This window comes from Thunnus albacares, chromosome 18 (genome assembly GCF_914725855.1).
Source record: "Thunnus albacares chromosome 18, fThuAlb1.1, whole genome shotgun sequence".
NCBI classification, from domain to species: Eukaryota; Metazoa; Chordata; class Actinopteri; order Scombriformes; family Scombridae; genus Thunnus; species Thunnus albacares.
In genome coordinates this window covers 11,687,199-11,710,250 of record NC_058123.1, presented here as the reverse complement: position 1 = coordinate 11,710,250, position 23,052 = coordinate 11,687,199, and the positions used below count along the sequence as shown (strand labels likewise).

General features: G+C 39.6%; 1 protein-coding gene across 7 annotated transcripts in view; it reads left to right on the top strand.

Moving 5' to 3' along the window:
* The window catches only part of arhgap24 (Rho GTPase activating protein 24), a 72,504-nt gene that overhangs the window by 38,908 nt on the left and 10,544 nt on the right, over positions 1 to 23,052 (top strand). For 4 of the 7 annotated variants that reach the window (XM_044333643.1, XM_044333650.1, XM_044333651.1 and 1 more), the window contains one exon: positions 19,605 to 19,727. In XM_044333643.1, coding sequence (XP_044189578.1) covers positions 19,605 to 19,727 — 123 coding nt within the window. Of the gene's footprint in view, positions 1 to 2,587; positions 3,100 to 10,052; positions 10,269 to 19,604; positions 19,728 to 23,052 lie in introns of those variants that run through there. The other 3 variants (XM_044333647.1, XM_044333646.1, XM_044333649.1) reach the window with 3 other exon arrangements.

Sequence of the window (23,052 nt, the reverse complement as noted above, 5' to 3'; positions counted from 1 at the left end):
TTCACATACTTCCAATGATCAGGTTTGTTAAAGGGTTCACTGGACTCTCTGACAAGGATGCCTCCCTTCTGTGTGGGATTTTCACAGGGTTCATTAAGGCAGAACGTCTGGAGCGTGTTTAGTTAGTGACAGTAGGATGGAATCTGCAGTTTATAGGAGATGTCCAAGATGTCAAATGATTATTTTCAATGTGCAATGGAACCATTTGAAGCAGTGGTTGTTAAGAAAATAAATGCTGAGGGAAGAAAAGCTGCCCATAAGAAAAGGAGCATTCAAGATTTTGGGAAATAGTCTACACTTATTTGCTTTATTGCCTAATCGTGAAGCTACGGCCAGGAGATGGTTAGCTTAGGTTAGCAAAAAGACTAGAGACGGGGAAACAGTTGTGGTTTTACGGGAGGCTATGTGCCAAGCGATTTCTTTGTCACTTCCTGGAGTCTCAACTGGTTGCCTGGCAACCTTAAAGTGACGACAATCCTCCAGGAAGTCACCGTTCCCAGCCAGGAAATACTTAGCCCTCCTGTAAAAAACATGTCATTTTTACATTTTTTGTGCAGATTAAAGAAATGTGGTAACATTTGGCAGATTTTGTTACCTTCGGACAGAGCCCGGCTAGCTGTTTCCCCTCACTTCCAGTCTTTATGCTAAGCTAAGCTAACTGTCTCCTGACTGTAGCTTAAAATTTAACAGAAAAATGTGACAGTGGTGTTGATCTTTTTATTTAACTCTCAGCAAGAAAACCATAAGCATTTTTCCAAGTTATTCTTTTAAAAAGATATATCTATACAGTACCAGTCAAAAGTTTGGACACACCTTCCCATTCACTCGAATGAGAAGGTGTATCCAAACTTTCTATATGTTTTCCCTCACTTTGGCACATGCACGTAAACATTTTGATTCAATTAAAAGAGAGATCTGAATAATAACACGAAAGCATAAATGACACTCAGTGAACGCATAGGATTTGACAGGTTGACAGTCAGCAGTTTGTTTTGTGAGTGGGAGGTTATAACTTTGCGAGGGCACATGAATATGATTGATGACTTTATAGACTTCATACGTCAGTATCTTCAACAACAGTCTGATCAGGTTACACTCCGCTTAAGTTTTTCTATAACAACACAATGTGCAGTTTGTGTGTTTTCGTAACGGGACCAAAGCCTGTGGGAGCCTACATAATGACTCAAACTGCATTGTGGATGATGAAGCCCATTTTTCATAAAGCCATGATTGATCAACCACTAAATGGGAAAAGGCAGCTGCAATAACAACACTAGAGGATAAAGTGTAGGATGAGTGGACGTGCAATGTTGCCTTCTGGACTTTTTATATTGTACTGGAGAGGTATTCCGTTTAATGACGCGTCCTCCATTAGCTCCTAACAAAGCTGTCATATGATGAAAAGATGATAAACTAGCAGCTTGTGGTGGTAAATGGTTTTTGTATCTGAGCTGTGAAGGACAACAAATGGTAAGATATTGAGAATGAAGCTGAACAAACCACCACCTTGTAATGTTAGACACACATTTATTTGATCCTATACATTCTTCACATGTCAACCAGTTCTTGTATGTTTCAAAATGTTCAATTGCCGATTTCAAAAAGTATGTGACAAAACGCAGGAGACTGAGGAATTCAGCATGTCCAAACAATAAGCTGCATACCTTTTGTATGTGGTAGATGTTGTTGGAAATATCCGCTTCATTCTCATCTGTGCTCTAGTAAGAGAATTCCAGGCCTTCTTCTTCCTTTCTCGTGTCCGTGCGTCATTACTCCTTGTGCGTGTGAGAGTGGGTGTGCGGCAGCGAGACCCTCTGGAGGAAATGCACTGAGGCCTGCAAACAGGCCAGATCTCAGGCCATTGAGAGGGACAGGACAGGAAGCTCGGATGCTTACATAACAGCCTTATTGAGGGGATCGGTATTTGACATGTCACATACCAGTCTCCTCCATCAGCCTCCCACTGTACTGCAACCCCCGTCTCACAACCCCTACCCCCACATGTATCAGGTTGGCCAGGTCTCAGCGAGGAGGGCATATTTTGGGTCTGTGTTTCACTGAAGTTGCTGCTACTATGTTTGTCTGATGGGGACACTTGAATTGAATGTTCAGACCAATGGTATGTAAACTGATTTCACTCTGGATAAATATTTAGATGTCTTCCCACTTCCCCTTTTTTTTTTCTTCTGTGAGTTAAATCCTACAGGTAGTGTCAGTCTTAAACTTAATCACCTTCTAAGGCCAGGTTCTGCCATTCAGTGATGTGTGGTTCGCCTATAAGTCTGGTTGAGACTGAAAAACGATAAGGAGGTTATTAAAGACCTTCCGAGTGGGAGAAACCCCAGTGTGTCTGGGCTTCTTGGACACCAGTAGCAGCCTTGCCGACCCTGCACGGCTGTATTTATAGAGCACAGTGGTCATTTGGCCGAGTGCCCACTCTTCGTTCGCCAGATTTACAGGTCCCCACTTTGGGGAGGGCTGCTTGATTTACGATGCACCCCCTCCCCTTCCCTCCACCACCACCACCACCACCACTAGCTCCCACCCCACCCCTCTTACTTCCTTCAGATACAAGCAGACACACCATCTTGCCTTCGGCTCGCTGTCTCACTCGGTTTCATTCGGCCGCTCTCTCTCCTACACTTCTTTCGAAATATGCTTCCTCTGCTCTTTCAGCTCCTTTGAGAAGCACTGTACATGCAGAGGAGAGGCTTCCTGAAAGGCAGACAGACTAGCCTTAGCCTGACCTTGCCTAAGTGCTGCTGATTGGTGTGTCATATTGACCTGCCTTTGACTTAAGAAAATGAAGTTTTGCTTACCAGTGAGGGTTGTAGGCGAAAGAGTTATATGAGGTGGGGTGAATCGAGAAGCAAAAGAAGGAGGGGGAGAATAGGAAGGACAGTAGTAAGTGCAGTGGAGTTTGTTTTAGCAGAGAGAGAAGGAGATAAATCTATCTGTGGCACAGAACAAGAACAGATGAAGAAGTGGCACTGGGGGGCCGGCGGTCATCAGCGACAGCGTGGCTTTTGCTCTCTTAACCTTCAGGAGAGAAGGGGGCACGTCTTCCTCTGCACCCCATGGATCTTAACTCCAACCCAGGTCGGTCTCTTTACATAACAGTAGTGCATGCTAACAGGTTTGCATTCAGTTTGGACTGTTTCATTTTGATGGCATTGATATTATTAGACTTGGAAAACACATAGAGGAATGGGTGGAAAGATTTCTCAGACAGCTTTACTTGTCTTGAGACCTAAAATCTAATTACAGCTACTTGAGTTGCAAATTTTGCTGTGTTCTCACTGTGAAAGTGTGTGAATGTGTTTTCCATATGCTGACCCATTTGTCATGTCAGCAGATGGGTATTTAACAAGTTACAGTTCATAGCCTATATTTATTGCAGCTGTGATTTCAGATGAGGCGTTTATGCTGCTTCCTGGTTTTCCAGCCGCTGTGGTGACATCGCCACAGCTTCATCGTTATTTGTCCACTCTCTTCCCTCATGTTGAACATGTCATTCATTTTAATTTTCAATAAATTACATCTTATATGCACACTCAGGATAAGCTGTTATCTAGTGCAACTTATGATGACAAAAAAAGTAGAATACATTTCTATTCTTATTATGAAAAACTACAAACAAAATACTGAGTAAATTCAGGGCTTTGACACCTTCCAGATAGTGACCATAGAATGAATAATTATAAAAGCCACAAACCATAAGTCTCTGCACATCCAAAGTATAGAAAATACAATGGAGCATCTAATGTTGTGAAATTATTTTTTGCCTCATTGGTAATGTGCTAAAACAAAAGCCCAACAGGTGCCACCCAACAAACACTGGCATTTCTCATTAGCAGAGTACAAAAACCATCTCCAATCTTAATATATGCTCCTTTCGTTGTGTTTCCAAAAGCTTGCTGTGGATGTAACCATGACATATTCATTAAAAAAAACACTGCAGACTTCTACTTTAAGAAAAGGAGTGAATACAACGTTCCTGCTTGCACTAATAACTTGTAAATATTAAACAATGCGGAACAATTTTGTCTTATACTGCACCACAAGCTTCTAAACCATACATGTAGTTTAAATGCCACCCAAGTGTGTTTGCACAAGATATGTAGCTTTAAAAAATCTTGCCCGAGGAAGAAAAATCATCCTTAGTAAAAAAAGAGCATTCTCATAGCTGTGTCAGATTTCACTTTGCTCGGCTGCTTGAGGCAGATAACAGAACAGACTCCTGAATTCATAGCTCCCAGCCTGCTTGTAAATCCATCCTGGTGAAGACGTTCTCATGCAAAAATCTGAAGCAACAGATGGGAGAGGAAGCAGGAAGAAGAAATAACGTATGAAGACTGTTGGGGCTAGAAATGAAGTTTCAAAAGTTGATGTTGGAGATGAGGAGGAAAGTTTAAGGTGTGTGACTCAAAAAACATTCATTTTTAATTTGATAACAATAAAAAAACAAGCTCTGATTAAGATACATCACATCTTTTTGCACTGGTGTGAGCATTTATCCTTTAACATAAATACTGTCCAAGCTCAACTCTCCCACTCTTTAAGCACAAAACCAGAACAAAATAAGAATTAGTGGAATGACCAGAAACTTTCTCACTGAGAAGTCTGTTTTCACTGGATGAAGTCAACACATTTCTCTTCCTATCTGCCTGTGTGGGCGGCAAGTAATGACTGACCCAAGAAAACTGAGTGATGAGCCAATAAGTGGGCATATCTATAGCAACCATAGCCGATTGAGCACAGTTGTTCTAATCAAAAATAGAAAACTGTGAAAGATGTCAGCGAGCATTCATGTGTCCATCAAAGCAGGTATAAGAACAAATTCAACACTTTATTATACTGCGCACTGCACACATGCACAGTCTCAAATGCTCCTGTTCATATATCAAGCACAGAAACACTAAACACATGTCGTTAATGAAAGCTTTATTTTAGCTTCATAGCACAGATTTGAACCTAGAGGACTGACTTGAATTGAATAGCTTCAGCTAAAGTCCAACAACGCCCACTCTTAACACACACACAGAGCCAACCTCATCGTCAGCATTTCTCTGTCTCTCCACTTAGATCACCACCCATCTCTTTCTTTGACCCAGCTTGCCTGCACTGCAGCCCTCTCGGGCCGACAGTGCTTTGGCCAGCTTTGTCAGAGAAAACAACGAGGATGTGGAGCGGCAACTCAGACAGGACTGCTGCGATGGCCAAAATGAAAACACGCTTATCTGGCCGAAGCTGATGGACGCTGTCCACTGGCTGTCCAAATAATTGGGCAGCAAGTCAACAAGGGGTTTTATGGTGCATGCCTCTGAGTTTGGCCATTGCACAGATATGTGCGCAAGAGTACACATTAAAATTACCTGGCAAACACAGACACATGCATCAGTTTATTGCGTGATGCACATCTGCTGTGGGACCAACAACACTAGCTTACTTTTGCGAAATCCCATGTTCCACCTCGTGAGTCACTAGGTAGAAATATGAAGTGGTAGGAAAAGGCTCACGCAGAGTGATGATTAATGAACGACGGATTCATCTCTCTTTCTATCACAATAATGTTCACCTCTGACAGGTCCTTCAATCTCCTAAAGCAATCTGGCAAATGAAAACGCTGATTTATACTCCTATGACACATAACTAAAGTGAATTCATTTCACAATGAAACTCTGAAATTAATCATGCATCCTCTTTCGTTGCTAGTTCTCTTTGGTTCTCATTGTGAGAAACAGAGTAAGCAAGTCGCTGTGTCCATCTATTAGTCGCAATAAACCAGAGGTCAGGTTTCTATAACCCTGTCTGACAGGTTCAAAGGGCTTCCCAAAGGCCAGGTTGACTCAACCTACCAATTTTGGCTGTAGGGAGTGCAGGTGTGCATCTGCCCTGAAGCCCTCATCAGTGCTGAAAGGTGATATTAGAAGGTATTAGTGAGTGAAGCAACAGGTACTTTGTCAAGTCCACTCCTTGTTTCTTTCTCTGGTGTGGATTAAGGGATGTTCACTCCCTTCTCTGAGTGCCAGGATGTTTATCTCCATCTATTCCTCCCAACATAATTGCTATTGGACATTTTATGTTTGCTTTCAAGATTTAAACTGTAATATCTAAAACATTTGCGAACATAGAGGCTGATGACATGTTTCCCTGCAGAAAAAAACCCTACTTAAATCCTACAGAAAATATTTTTTAGCAGTAGCATCCTCATTTGCATTTGTGTGTGTGTATACATGAATGTATAAGGCTTGGTACTGACAACATTGTATATCTTGTGTTCGGGGTCTTAGAGTGCACAACGAGTATGAGACCCTCACATGCAGACGATACAGATTTACAGTCTCATGGCCATGGGAGCATGATGCACTTGTCGAATTGGTGATCTGTCATAGTGAGATATGTTTACATAACCGTAAGGATGCCCACATGTTTCACACAGACACACACAGAATGGCCTGCACAACATTACATGCATACTACATCACACACACACACACACACACAGCAAGAGATGAAAAGTCAAGTCAAGTCAAAGCGTTTATTGTTATACGTGCAGTCAAAAGAAGAAGAAGACAGTAGGTAAATGTCTGTGAGTGTGCAGTGTGTGTGCATTTGCATGTGTATGTGTGTGTATGTGCGTGTGTGTGGAGGAGAGGGGTGGGTGGGGCTTCCTGTATGGTGAGGTGGGTTAGGGTGGGGGGCAGGGGCAGTGGATTAGATTTGTTGATCAGTCTGATGGCCTGAAGATGGCCTGAGGATAAACATTGTCCGTCACACTTCTATACCTCCTGTCAGGGGGCATAAGTGTGAAAAACCTGTGTTGGGGGCAGGTGGAGTCTTTGGTGATGCTGCAGGCTCTTCTGTGGACTCTCTTTTGGTAGATGTCCTGCAGAGATTGTAAGGGCACCCTGACGATCTTGTTAGCAGTCTTCACCACTCTCTGCAGACGTTTGCGGTCCATGGCGTACAAAATACAGTAAAAACACTCATCCTGTCAACACACTGGAGCCCAACAGAGAGCAACAGCATAACTGGTTGTTAAACATGTGTCTTTCTGTACATGAAACACAAATTATCTGACAATATGGTGATGATACCAAGCTAAAAGTGTATTAAAACTAATGCCAGGTTGTCTTTGGAGAGCTCTCTTGTGAAAACACTCAAGTTTTTTTCTTTCTCTTAGATCTATATGCATTGCACCTTTCCAGAAGCTTCCTCTAAAGTATCAGTCTGCTTGTATCACTGATGTAATGTTTCAGCTTCCCAGTATTGCATGCAAGCGTTCAAGTGACAACAGCTGCCAGCCCTCACCAAAACTCAGCACTCCTACCATTTTAATGGGATATTAATCCCCAAGTCAGTAGTCAGTGAAGCTGTCAGTGGTCTAAATGGTGCACTCGTAAGGATTTTGGTATTTAAACAAACCTCAAAGTGTTGTCATACATAGTTAAAAGATGTTTGGAATTACTCAAGAATTAATCTCACGTTATACTGCGAGCCGCCACAGAAATTAATATGTTCAACAGAACGTTTGTGGTTGTTAACCAGAGTTCAGACCTTCCATAAATGTCATTTTGTCATTAATCATCAATGTCATTAATGTCATTTTAAAACCAAGTCAAATATTAAAAGATCATTCTGTTTTGTTTAGGGTTTGGGGTTTTTTTTTACTACAAATATCATGTATGCTTTACACTTTTTACAATCATTTTCCAAAGCAAAACATAGTTTACTTTTGGCTGTTTGATTTAAATTTCCTGCCTTGAAGGCCGACACTGGTTTCCATTTCAGTGGAGTATGAACACCAGCTTTAAGAAACTTTAAGAAACAGTAAAAAAAAAAAAAAAAAAATCCATCGTAATAATCATGATGTCTGCCTTAATTGTATACAAAATAGAACAATTTGGTAAATTCCTTCTAAATTTACTAGTGGACACTGCACAAACCTCTTTTACCTCTGTATTAAATTATCATGTCAACTGATTCTCCGACACAAGCTCCGGACTTAAAGTCTGAGCCGTGTTTCCTTTTCCTTAAGCTGAAATTGATTCCCCTTACATAATGGTATATTTACAGCAGCCTTGGCAGAACACACAGACACAGCTCTTTATTTAGTTGGCATGAAATCAGAACAGAGATACTTGGCTCTTTGACAGCCCTGTGACCTCCCTGAACGGACTGACCCATTGCCTCCCTGACTGTCCTCATGACAACTCATTAAAACTGTTCATAAGTCATACTATTCAGCACTTCCTTTACACTTTGTGCGGTAACAGAGGAGTAAATATGTAGAGACCGAATCATTTGTTTTTATCAAGGAGAATTTTTTGAAATACAGAAACAACTTACCACACTGACTCCCTGCATTTTTGTGGCTAACCTTGTGGCTTCAGACCCCAGAGTATCATGTTTGCCTGTCAGCACCAACGAATACAGAGAATTTAGAGTCGATTATTCTCCACTTTTTTGGTGCCATGATTACCTACTTCCCTATGGGGGCCGGTAGAAGGACAGTAGAGCCAAACAAACCTTGTCCCCTTTGACCTCCCCATTCACTCTGTTACTCATTCAGCATCAGATGGTAATGGATAGCCATAGTATCTCTATGGAGTCTGTGTTCTCTGAGAGACAATGTCTTTGGAGATTCAGGTGCAGGCTAATGTTGTGGTGTCTGCCTTCAGATTATGTCTATTGACAGGCAAGGACCACCGCGACACCAGGAAGAAAATAAGCCATCAATACCTTACTGGGGGTCAGGTGAAACAGGAGAGCCATTATAGATACATGAGAAGATATAGCTGCAGAGAGAGAAGCTATACACTTCTATCATTAGACTGAGGCACAGGAGCATGACAAAAGACAGAAGCATATCTGGTATCATTCATTATGTCACCATTTGACATTTTAATATGCAGGCAATTGGACTTCATTGACATGTGAGGCTGTAACTAAGGTTTATTTTCATTATCGATCATGCTCATGCTTATTTTAGTGATCATCATTCATTTAGTCGATGAAATGTCAGAAAGTATTGAAAACTGCTTAGCCTAATTCCCTGAATCCCTATGTGACATCTTCAAATTGCTTTCAGTTTACAATGAAATAAAACAGAGAAGGGAAGAAAATGAATTTGAGAAGCTGAAACCAGCATATATTTGGTACTTTTGCTTTATACATGACTTAAATCTAGAAACAGAAGATGTAGAATTGATTGGGGGGGTTTTTTCAAATGTTGAAGGAAAACACTCTTTCTACAACAATTTTTGGAAAGATTTTTTGAACTCCTTTTCTTATATATTTGGACATTTTTCAGTTGTGAGGATTTGTAAATATGCAGTGTGTATGGTCTGGAATGAGTTTGAATCTCCGTAGGGGTTTTGATGTGTCCAATTCATAGATAAAGAAGATCAACTTTACTCGATTCAGCACTATTGTCATTACTTGGGCTTTGTCTACATTCATTTTACTTTTAAAAGTCTTTTAAAGTCTGCGCACACTTTTTGATAGTTTTAATACATTTGTGAAATGTGTTCATACAAAACAAAAGTAGAATACCAAATAAGATATTACAAAACAATACAGTAAATTTAAAAAACATAATATCCAGTTATTTATAATGGTAACAGTAATAATAGTAATAACGCTTTCTATACTCACTTTGTTGATATTGCTGATTGATTAAGGCTAATTAGATTCTACATGCAAAAGGTCATTATAATTATCTTACTATGCTCCAAACAGTTTGTGGCTGAAGATGTTAACAAATCATTGTAGTGTGAATGAGAAATTCCATGTTTGCTTATGGGGTCGTGCCCTGTGTCAAACCACTGGCCTTTTTAAAGCCAAGCCTTCAGAGAGATCTGCCTATTGTTCCCATTACAGCGCTTAAGAGAAGTATGTGTGTGTGTGTGTGTGTGTGTGTGTGTGTGTGTGTGTACTCCCCAACCCCCTCTTCAAACCTCACCTCCCTCCCTCCCTCCCTCCCTCCCTCCCCTCCCTCCCCTCCTTCCCTTTCTCTTTCACACCCTCTCAGCTGTGCTCACTCACTCATTCTGAGCCAGGCCAAAAACTGGCAGAGCAGCTCCTCACTCAGGGACTCCCGTCCTCAAGTTAACCCAGGCGGTCAGGACTTTCTAACCCATTCAGGAGGCTTCTTTTGCTGGATTGCCAAAGATAGGTGCGTGGGGGAGGCATGGAGGTGGTTCATCAGGCGATTCATAGTTTACCACAGTATGGATTAACTGATTTACTATCTTCACATTCAGGTAATACCAAATATGCGCTGTTTGAGTATTTTAGCCTGTTGATAGCTTTTTTTATGCATTCTCTCTAGTGTAGCATTTCCCCGGACGTGCACTGACTTCTTTACCAGACTGCTTTGTTGTAACAGCTGCACTTTGCAGTGGGATTAGATCATGTGGGGGTGATATCACTCATGAATGAAACAGACGGGGGTTTTTTTCAGGGTTTCCATCATTTGTAAACCAAAGATGAAAAAGGAAAGGGTGTGAGTTTTTGGTTCCATTTTTAATCCTTGTCAGCATTCCATATGAATGAACAAACTTTTTGGCTTGTCGCTCAGTGAGTGACTTCCTGTTCTGTTGGAGGTATTTATGATGTGTGGACTTCTGAGAGGACTATCATTAGACACAATATTGAATCTCAACTTGTCCCTGCTTGCACGCAAACAAGAAGACTTTTACAGACAAGAGAGAACAGACACTGATGTATTCATTTAATCCCCCATTTTATGTAGACACACTCTCTCTCTCTCTCTCTCTCTCTCTCTCTCACACACACACACACACACAGACACACACACTGAAAGAATTATGACACATATTTTTGTCATTTAAAGCTAAACAAGGTAGTTACAGTGTCTGCATTGTTTTCTGGGCCAGCAGCAGCTGCTTCCTCCACTTGGCAGGCAACACAATCAAAGTCTGGAAAAACTTACCGTTTTCACTCTCTCACAGAATGTATTCCACTTTTGAGTGTTACAAATGTTTTTTGGGGGGTTGTTGTTTAACCCTTTTGACACCCACATCGTTTTGGGTGAAGTCTGCCTAAACTAAGAGAAACTGACTATTTTTTTATTTTTAGACACTTGCCATCAACTTGTATATTAAGTTTCTAGGATTTGTCACATTATTGGACTGTCAGAAGACTTTGAAGTTAGGGAGACGCCATATTTTCAAGGTTGTGACAGAGCATTCTTTTTGAAAATGATCGCATTACATGTTGGACATTTTGGGGAAATATGCTATTTGCTTACTTGCCAAGAGTTAGATGAGAAGATTGATACCATTCTCATGTCTGTCCATTAAATATGAACCTACAGCCAGGAGACAGTTCACCTAGCTTAACATAAAGAGCTGAAGCAGGGGTTAACAGCTAGCCTGGCACTGTCAAAAGTATTTAAAAAAACACACAAAAAAACAATGAGTTGTGCTCTATGGGGGTTAAGTGCCAAGCTTTCCTTGGCCAGGTGCAGTGACTTCCTGGTCTGTTTTTGCTAAGCTAAGCATCTACTGGCTGTAGTTTCACATTTAACAAACAGACAGCAAGAGAGAGAATAGGTGTATTTCCCAAAATGTTGAACTATTCTTTTCAGTGAAAAGACAAATCTAATCTATCAATACATATATACATGCTCTTATTAACATAACTTTTCATAGTGCTAGCATCCTGTGTGGGGAACCAGATGCTAGATAAATGTATACTGTTTATATCATTTATTCTGTGACTTGCAGCGCAGCATGTTGTAGACTGGATGCACTGCGTGTTGTTTTACAGGTCGTACTTACAGGAGGTACAGGTCACAGTGGAAGTGTATCAGCACTCCAGGTATTTTTGAGCAATTACAGCACAGTGGGATCCTTTGTTGTCTTCCACCTGTTTTGGGCTGTTAGTTAAAGACTAGTCTGCAACTGGGTTCGGCCACTTATTAAGACCAGTGGTCACAACTGGAATGAACAGTTGTTTGCTGTTTGTGCTCAGACCAACTCTGGTAGTAATTAAGACCTGACATACACAGAGAAAAATAAATAATGGAAAGGATACAGGTAATTTGATATGTTTCAAGTTTGTCAGTGATTTATTGTTTTGTCTGAGAGTATGCAGTTACTCAGAGGTGTGTTATTAATATGCTTTATGTAATAAAATAGCATGCATACTGTCTTTCCTGTCTTTAGATCTGCTGTATCCGGTTTTGAGGCGGACTGTAATCACTTGCTATGTAGTTATGCTATAATTTTCTGTATATAAACGGCAGAAATAAATTAAGTTGTCATTTTAGTTAGTGTCGTCAATAGAATTACAATTAAGTTACAGTGTATGACATTTTCTCCTTTTCAGAAGTTTTTTTTTTTTTATAAAGTTTTGTCTTCTCAGTGTGAATAAGTTATCTTGATCTGTGTGCCTTCTTTGATGTAAGCTGTCCTCTGAAGTACAAGTCTGCATGCCTCTGCAAAGCTGACAATTGTTCACTGCTGAGTTTATAAAAGTTTGGATGAAGCGTGGTAAATCTGGGGAATTGTGACAGCTGCTACGGTTGTCTCTTCAGGTACAGTTGTGCTATGAGTGAAGATCCTCAACTGTCTCTGGCGGTGATCTCCTGCTAGGATTGGTCTCATTTAAGAAGCGATGATTGAGGGTTTTTTTTTTTTTTTTTTTTAGGCACACTATAAGCAGCCTGAGAATTGTGTGGTGGAGAATAATACTTGCAGGGAGCTTAACCACAGCCCCAGTAAAGAATCTGTCAGAAGGGAGCCTCCAGTCTTTTTTTTTTTTGCTGGATCGTTGAACAGAATTACCCACAGGCTACAAGATGATATTTGAGCTGTTTTATATTTCTGCAGTTTAATACTTATTGACCAAAATCTTGAAGGCTGTCAAAGTTGCAGACTGGGGGATTGAGAAGCTAATGTTTTTTCTTCCCAGGGATGTGGCATTCTAATTATCTGATGGTGTTTTTAGCCCAGAGCCAAATAATTGATTGACCTTTGCATGTCTGAGGTCAGGAGACAATGCTGAGTTATCTGGGAATGCTGGGCCAAACATAATTCTCCAAAGAACTGCCCTAAAAAGTTCCTATTACATCAAGCCAAAAAGAGGTGCCAAAAAAAAAAAATCTTCAGGACAAATCATGTCTGCCAAGTGTGCAAGTCAAACACTATTCATTAATGGGGATGGCTTGAGCACCTATGTAATGCTAAAACTGATGACCCAGTTATTGCAGCTTCTAGACTTGGCTCTGTTCTTTTTATATAAACCACTTGGTTTGGTAATTTAAACTCTTAGTCACAAACACCTGGATGAAAGCTGACGAATCTACTGCAAGCAACTCCTTGTTTCTGACTAATGTCGGCAACTTCTGCCAGACGCCAAAATTAACAGTCTGGATCTACACACAAAGATGGTATTATTTTGTCATCATTCATCTTGTGTTTTTGACTTCTGAAGTAACTCAGGATTAGATTTGTTATTCAAGTCATCTGTTTCATACAGCCTGAATGGCCATCCTGCTACTGCTCCTGTCCTGATATTTTTGTTTCAGTGGAGTTAGTTAGATGGTTAGTCACTTGAAAAACGTGCACATTACATATTGCTCAAAGTAATTACATTACCTGACTAATTACTCAATAACAAAAGTAGTAACATTACTTGTTACTCAGCCCAGCTTCGTCAAAGGTGTCTTGAGCCAACTTCAAAGCCTTCACATGTTATATCTTCTGTGTTAAACATGTGTAAGAAAAGAAAATGAGACATTGTGGTTTAACTGCATGAAGTCCAGTCCTCTCAGAGAAGCTACATTGTTAGTTACTGGGAGTCGCATTTCACTTCAAGATGGCAAACATGTCAGTCTCCAAACTGTCAAAGTAACAAAGTGTTAGAGGAATGTAACTATTGAATTTCAGATTGTAATCCCTTACACTCTGTTACCGCCCAACACTGGTTTTATGTTTGTGTGATGAATACTCATGTCAATACTAGTAATAGGCCCTAAAGAAGGGGTGCAGATGGGCACATAGGTAGCAAATGAAAAAAACAAAACAAAATTTCTCAGTTATAGCAACAGCTGTCTCACAGGTTTTGTAAAAACACTTTTGAAGGTTTTGTTCAGGAAGATATCCATTTGCTAAGTGTGTTTGACATCTCGCCCATCTTTACAAACCATGTGGCCAACTCAGCATCTGTGGAAGAAAATTGAGCATCAACAGGAAATGGCAGGAGGAACAGGAGTGTGCTGTAATAGCCATGGTATGCTGTATAATCCTGTTGCATGCTTGTTTAACAGCTTCACAACTGGTGCTTCCAAAAGGAAATGCTGTGTTTCCATGCAAGTAATGGAAACAGAGGCTTTGCCATAGGGGCTGATTGATTTTAAATGTGGACAAAAGCACTCATGCCAGGGAATCGCATTTACTTTGCATGACAAATCAACACAAACAATGCTGTCAGCGTTGAGATGCCTGGGACCGAGAAAGTTTTGCGTGCCAAATTGGCCAATGTGTCACTGTGGAATCCATCTGACTGATCCACCTCAGTGGTCAACACATGAGCAGACTGGTTGAGTAATATGACCTTTCTACCAACAGTCTAATTAAACCTCCTAAAAAAAAAATGGTTGGGTGGCTCATAGACGGCAGGACAAATACTCCAGTAAGTTTATGGAAAACAGACCAATTACTTATTTAGCAGTACATTTGCTTAAAATATTGCTCTCTGGAAATGTACATGTTTTACAGCAAAGTACACTTTCCCATTCACAGCCTAATAAATCACTGCAAAAATAGCCTACATGGCACCTGCTGTGAAATGGAAACCTGATAAGTCATTTGTAGGCAGAAGGCTTCCTTAACTGATGTGAACCTTACATCTCTTTCACTCAAGTACCACATGCAATATATCATTCTCATCATTACCTTTTTCATTTGATTATTGCCCTTTGGCTAATCAAGTAACCACTTTTGACAGTTATAGTTACATGTATTGCACTCTGTTCTTCCTTGTTGACAGTAATTGTCATGTTTTAAAGGAAAATCCTGTTGCATTTGTAACATTTTGCACTTTCTAAGGAAACTATAGAGAAAAGCTGATATAGTTATAATGTTCTCCACATTTGAAAAGTTAATTTTAAGCGTTTTTACATATTGACACTACAAAGTGGTTACCTAGTTTAAATACATACTGGTTTGTCATATGATTTTTAAAGGAGCTATAATCTGTACTTATGTAACTACATGTAATGGGAAAGTGGTTTATTGTAGTGACAAACCCTCAATCTCGTTCTATGGAGATTTATGGTGAGTTTCAGCTCATTGTTTCAGTTTTATGGCCACAAATCTGTTTCAGTGTTGTTTTTGGACGCAGCAGGCAGCTGTTTTCACTGTTCACTACCTGCAGATGATAGATGATGTTAACAACTGGCTAGTTAATACAGGAGCATTTCCCTCAGGAGTTAGTGGAGATCATGGATGTATAATAAGAGCTCAGCCTTGCCTCCAATTTTTCCCAGTGGCCACCTGCGATATTATAGCGAAAAATTCCCCTGCAGCCCAAAAAGCAAGCAACAGACATCTGTAAAACTGTTGACAGGACACCTCGAACTGCAAACAAGGTCAATTATGACTCTTTTCTTTTTGATCCATGGAGGTTTTATATTTGTAATACTTTCCTCGAGCTGAGAAAAGCGATTTAAAAATCTGTGATGTCATCACAACAGAAAGTCAATGGGCCAAGCAGGAACCGTGGGCCGGTTTAGCAGGAGAAACACTACTGCACATATTCAGTGGGCCACATACCCCCAGAGGTATACCCAGAGGCTAGAAACTTGGCATATACACCTTGCGAGCATTTCATATGGGACTGAATAGGTGCCATTTTGGGTCCGGTACCCAGCTTTTATAATACATCAGTGGTGGAGACCAAAAACAAAGCTAACAGAGGAGGGAAGGAGGACTTATATCTGACAGGTGGTGAGAAACACAACTTCAAATAAATTAATCCATGTCTGCTGGAAGCTGTTTTCCATAACAGTGATAATACGTAAAATGTGTGTATTCACAGTGGCCAAGAAATCAGTTACTGCAGGTTTAAGCACTCCATCTGCTTTTGAGCCCCCAAAAAATCTTGGACCAGCCCTGTAATGGTCTCTGTCACACATTGGACACACCAACACATCGATATATTCTCCTCCTCTCTCTCTCTCTCTGCATGAAAACCGTTGTTTTATCAGCCGGTGTGAGGAGTTTGTTACACGGAGACTTTGGCTTGATAATCTAAACGTGTCTTGCAGAAAAAGTATTTTTGGAGCGACGGAGCCTCATATGTGTGAATGTAAGTGAGCTTTACATAGTGCATCATTTTGATCTTTAAATAGCATCACTGAAAATGTTGAGGAAGCGACAGATGAAATGACATTGTGGATGTGATTCCAGCACGTCTTTGTTTATGTTTTTGGTCTTGAATGGACAAAGAGCATGTGTCAAAACATGAATGTAAATGATTGTATAGATTTAAGGCAGATACATCCTTAACACAAACGTTGCCTTGCATGTTCAAGGCTAAAGACGGGGGTTTGATTGACAAAACTAATCAATTCTGTGTAATCCATGTGAAGTGTAAGTAATGGACTCTGAGAGCAAGTCAATAGCGGGTAGTGATTAATCACTGGATCAGGACCAGAGGGCACAAATGTAGGACTTGTTTCCTGCACACGGATCAAGCTATGGGTCAAAACTTGCAATGAGAGAGTTGATCTGTGCAAGATATAATCAGGAATATTCACTATTATGGATGAATAAATGAATGAATGAATGGATGATGCTTGTGTGGACTTGGTGTAATAATATTTGGAAGTCATAAATTATAATCATCCATCTGTCAGACCTTTTTTCTTTTACAAAATCATGTAAACTCTGACTTTAAAATATTATGATCTTTACGTGGAAGCTGATCTTAACGTGAACAGAAAATGTCACAGTAGCTCTGTTAACAAAAAAACAGATTCATCATGGATCAGTTTGATAAGTGTTAAAAGTGCAGAAACAGATGCCACAAATTATATGACTGTTTTATTGTTTAGGTAATAACATTAATTCATCGGAGCAGTCGGGAAATTTTGGAAATGTGCAATAAAAGGAATATCAAGAAGAGAGAAGATTACTCAGTCTTGAAAGTAGTAATTATTCTCAGCCAGTAAGAAAAACAAATTAGTTTCCCCTACATAGGATCAAGAGTGAGCTCTTGCAGACATAAACACACAAACACATCACCACCTGCTGATACCTGTAATCATGCCTGTGGTATAAGATATATGACACAAGGCACAAGTTGTTAAGGATTGCAGCATAAAAAAAGAGAGGAGTATTGCTTTTATCTTCCTCGTGAAATGGACTGTAGTGCATCGTGCAGCATTTCCTGTACTTGTGTGGAAGACATTCTATTTTTTATCTACTAAGAAGACATTAATATGAAACTGAATATCTGAAAGGAGCTCAAGTTACACATCGTAATGACTCCTCATCTTAAACATCTTTTTAGAGTTTACATGTTTCAGTGGTTTTTGAAGAGAGGCTGTTTAGTGAATAAACATTGTGAACATTGTTGAATGCCACACAGGGCAAACACTGGCATCTGCTGCCTGCTAATGAGATCTCATCAAGACTGACAGGGAGCATCAATCTCACTGTCACAGTTTGACTCCAAATATAGCCGGTAGTTCTGCTCTCTGACTACTTGACCTTTCTGTGACACCAAAAAACACACAAACAACTAGACACACAGCTAAGTTGGAGATCATTTTTTTATGGAAAACAATTAAAAGTTGTTGAATTAATTTGATTTCTTTTTTTTTTTTTGCTAACCAGCAAAACTGTACAATGACAATTTGTGTGTGTATGTAGAGTCCACGGCATACTCCCATTATAACTGCGTCTGCAATTTATGATTATTTTTATTATCGATTAATCTGGTGATTATTTTCTTGATGAATCGATTAATCATTTGGTCAATAAGACATCAGAAAATGGTGAAAACACCCAGCAGAACACCCTTAATACCAAGGTGATGTCTTATTTATTGGTTATTTTTGACCAACCATCAGTCCAAAACCAAAAAATATTACATTTATAGTAGTGTAAGACCAAGAATAAGCAACAAATTCTCACATTTGAGAGCTCTGAAGCAGCAAATATTCAGCATTTTTGCAATTAATGTACATTCGATTCTCAAAATAGTCCATATAGATGATTGACTAAAACAGCTTCAGAGAGTGAATAATTTTCTGTCAAGTACATTTCAAATGGCTTGGAGTTTATGTTGGTAAACCTGAGCTCTTAGCTCGCCTATCATCCTGTGTTGTTGTCTATAAATATTTTATGCAACAAGCCGATCTCATCCTGGGATTCAATCAATGAAGCAGAATCCCTGATGGTCAAAGTCATGGATAATTCAACCGCTGTGTGACACACAATTACTCTCTTAATAGCTAATTTCTTTATAAATAGACCAGATGCATCCTTGTGAAATGCCACGAATTGTTTGTTTGCTTGCTTGTTTCATCTTAATAAAGCTGAAGTGGAGCTGTGCAAATGGTCCCGTTGTCATAGTGATTGCTGCAGCCAGATTCAATATGTGAAACAGGTCCAGACCCTCCACTCTGATCTGTGCGGTATCACATGACAGCCGAGTGCTCGTGGCCATTATCCACAAGTGGAGTCAGGATAGCTGCCTCTAATGGAATACACACTTCTGCCCTTAGATACAGACATTTCTTTTGATGTATGACTGTGGGTGAGATAAAAGGAAAGTGTGTGCATCTAAAATGGCCATATTTTTAGAGACATCTAGTGGTAAGGTGAGGTTCAAGTAAATGGAAAAAATTGAAAGTGTGTCCATAATAGCACAATGTAAAGTATTATTTTTGAGAAAGAAGAAAAAGAAATACTATTGCTTTACTCTCAGCAATACGGTGTGTGTTTGCAAATTTTTGTTTCATGAGATTTGTGAAAGATGTTTTATTTACTAGTCCTTCATTTCAATATGTGAGCTGAATGATGTATGTGCAGAGTTTGACACTAGAGGGATGTTTTCATGATTTTGTGACATCACAATTAGTTTCAAAACCAATCGTGATTAAACATGTAACTTATACAATTGTGTTGTGGAAACCCGAAGCCATCAGCACACATACACTGATAAAAAAGACTTTTCAGTTGTGTCTAGTAGTTAAACTTCTGAAATCAACAATATTTGCATTTTCATAAATTCTGGATGTTTCTGTGAAGGAGAAGGAGTAAATGTAATTTTAAGAATTTATTTAACTAGTAACATTTTTTGTGGAGAAACCATATCAGACACAAATGATTATTCCAAGCACATCTTTTTCATTTCTTAAACATATTTGGAGGATTATTTTTAACTTGCTGTTTTGTTTTATGTTTTTAAAATTGTTTAACTGCGATCAGATGAGCAAAATTGCAGATGATTTCTCTTTCTGTTGCTATGAGCATTTTGCTACTAGAGAGACTTTGGCTACTTTATACAGGATTTTTTTTTTTTAATAATCTATTTTTCACTCTCTTTTATGTGAACAGGGGGAGACAGAGAGCGGATGACAGCCAACCATGAGACGTACCTTCTTATGGCCAGCACCCAGAATGACATGGAGGATTGGGTGAAGACGATCCGCAGGGTCATATGGGCACCTTTTGGTGGAGGTCAGTATAGATTTTATTAAATGAATAACTTGTTAACTAGGTCAGTCTAATGAGATGTGTATGCACAGTTTAGCCGCAGGGATGTAGGATAGAAAAAACGCATTTATTCTGTCTGGGCTAGAAACCATCTCACCACCATCTCTGCCACTGAAGTGCATCCCTTGAGCAAGGCGCTGAACCTGTCTGACAAAATGCATCTTGTATGTGCAGGAATAGTGTGTTACAAGGAGCTGAAAACACACATTTGAATTCCCTTGTGAGAACAACTTTTAGAGCCTATGTCTGTGCATTCATTTGAGACATAGGCTCATGATTTTGTCTACCCTAAGTTTGAGTTATTCCATGTTTTTTTTTGCATTGTTCACTTGCATATTTCCGATCGGATTCAGACTCATGTATGGATGTATTTGAGAAGGTTTCATTTCAAGTATAGCACAAGTAAAGGAAGTGAAATCTGACTACTAATGTTTGTTTACATAGCCTCGGGAGCCCACAGAAGTCTACTGAAGGGCATCCTCTGGTAGCTCACCAGGAAGGGGTACTTAAAGAGACAGCAGTTAAAACGACCTTTTTCAAACAGAAGCTGAACTGAGGATCTGCATATAGAGTCAGCATAAGATAAATAAGGAGATTTTTGAACTGTAAATCATGCAAAAATATTCCAATAGAGCCCCAGAATATAAATATAGACCTGGAAATATGCATGATATGTCCCCTTTAATCATCCGAACAGACCTTACAAGTTATGTTTCCAGAGTTTATTGGGAGGTAAATCAACAGGTTGCCTCCTTTTGTTCACCAATATGTTTCACTCCATGGTGAAAAATGGACCAGAATTTGGACTTAAGCCATTGCTGTTCAAATCTCCCTTCTGACTGTGGATCATCTACCTCATTGTTTGTTTATGCTTTCCATCTGGTCTGTGCATGCTAATAAACAAAGGAAACTAGTGTTTTAAAAACATTTACATGCTTCAAATAAACCAGAAAAGATGCTAGTTTAGTAAACCGTGATTCATAGCAGAAGTGCATGAGGTTGTAATTGTTCTCATGAAGTTGTCCCTGACTTTGGTGGGATCAGTGTGCTGATTACTGAGTCTCCTGCTGTGCCGCTGTGGCTTGTTATTGACTGTACTGGCAGACATTGGCCTACATTGTGTATGAGCGAGGGCACAAGTGCGGCATTTGTAACCGGACGGGCTGTACGGGCCGCTCTCAGTGACACAGTGAATAGACGAGGCTGAGTTGGCCCCTCTGTTTTTAGTGCAGGGAGTTTGATGTCTATTGCAGTTGACTGCTCTTCAAAAGGACGAGCCATTTGTCAAAGATGCCACAAGAGAGGTGGCTCCATGTTGGAGCGGAGGAGGGCTTCCTCTGTCCTCACACACACACATACACACACACACACACACATATATGCAGAGCACACACCCACACACACAAAGCCTCATATTCACATACTTTGCAGTAGCAGCAGAGACTAACCGAGCCCTGATTGGCTGGTCAGTGCCCCTGAAGTGTGATTAAAAATTCTGGAGCCCGTTCAAAGAGTGACAGACAGACAGGGAGGGAGCTCCCAAAACGAAGCCGCTGTGTTTGACCCACAGAAGAGCTCAGAGCCCCCAAAGGTTCGCTGTCATGTTGTGCTGAACACTCGCTATGATGTTGAATTAATTGTTGGGCAGTTTGAACAAACAGTTGGACAAGAGAGAGTCTGGAGTCAGACCTTTGAGAAATGTGCAGCTGTGGCCTCTCCATCTGGATCTTTGGAGATTTATTTCATGGTAATTACCAGTTTATTTGTAATTTGGGAAAGAGTTTTCATCTTAATTTGAACTGTTGTTGCTGCTGGATTAATGCTGTGTAGAAGATTAAATTAAAAACACTACACACATGTATTTAAGTTTTCAATAGCTTTGTATGGGAGAATTTCCAGACTGTTTTAATTCATTTCATCATTATTTGTCTCACAGTTTCAGTGATAGTAATACAGTAATTTCCACATATCTTTTCAGTCAATAGAAGACTTTTTTTTGTTGGTGTGGACTAAATTTTCATCAGAGACAACCATGCATGTGGCTGTTTCAGTCTGGCTCCAGCAACAATTGATAGCCAAGATTTTCAACTAGAGCTGCAACAAGTAGTTGATTAATCGATTAGTTGATTGACAGAAAATTAATTGGTTACTAATCTGAATATCAATTAACAGTTAGTTAAGTGAATATATTAACATTTTAGACTGTTAGTCAGACAAAACAAGCTAATTGAAGACATTACCATGGCCTATCAGAAATTTTAATTTTGATTTTTCACAGTTTTTCATTTTCTATTTATTTCATAGACTAAGCTATTAATCGAGAAGATAGTCAGTAGATTAATCAATAAGGAATATTATCTTTATTTGCAGCCCTATTTTCAACCCATTTCTGTCATAACTTTACAGTTAATGTTCAGTTTAAGTGTCTAAAAGGTTTAAAATTGTGGTGAAAGATACCTTACAGTAAAATGTGATGCCTTTTGGTTGTGGATCACACACCAGACATGACCTTTACCACAATTCCTCAAATCAGAACTGATCAAACAGGTGTTGAGTTAATATGATAGCTGAGGGACATCAGATCACACAGTCATTACCTGCAATCTACAGTACTGTGCAAACGTTTTAGGCCCTTTAAAATACCTTTAAAATCGCACCAGTTACTTACACACAGTTCAGTTTGTTGTTCCAAGCATGTCGGAGAACTTGTCACAGTTCTTCTGTGGGTTTCGGCATCTCAGTTGCTTCTGTCTCTTCATGTAATCACAGACTGACTCCATGATGTTGAGATCAGGGTTCTGTTGGGGCCAAACCATCTGTTGCAGGACTTTATATTAATGAAGATGGTTCTTTATGATTATCTTTATGTTTGAGGTCATTGTCATGCTGCAGAATGAATTTGGGACCAGTCCCTGATGCTACTGCATGATGGATAAGAATCTAAACATCTAAAGTGCCTCAAATTTTTTGCACAGTATTGTATATTCTGCTGCTGAGCTACAAGTTGAAACAGTCTGTTCTGTTGCCTTATTAGTTATGTCTATTTCAAATTTTTAAAAACATAGTGAGCACCAAAGGATTTCTTGTCTTTTCAATATTTAAAATTATCTCCTCCGAGCATGAATATAAGCCTGACAGGCTTCATATACAATGTCTATAAACCCGTCCTGAACTGTATAAATCTCCCTACAAATATTTGAACATTCTTATAGCCCCAAAGCCTTATCTTGACTTCACATTAATAAAACCGTTAGAGTTATTTACCTTGAATAATGCAACATCTTCACGG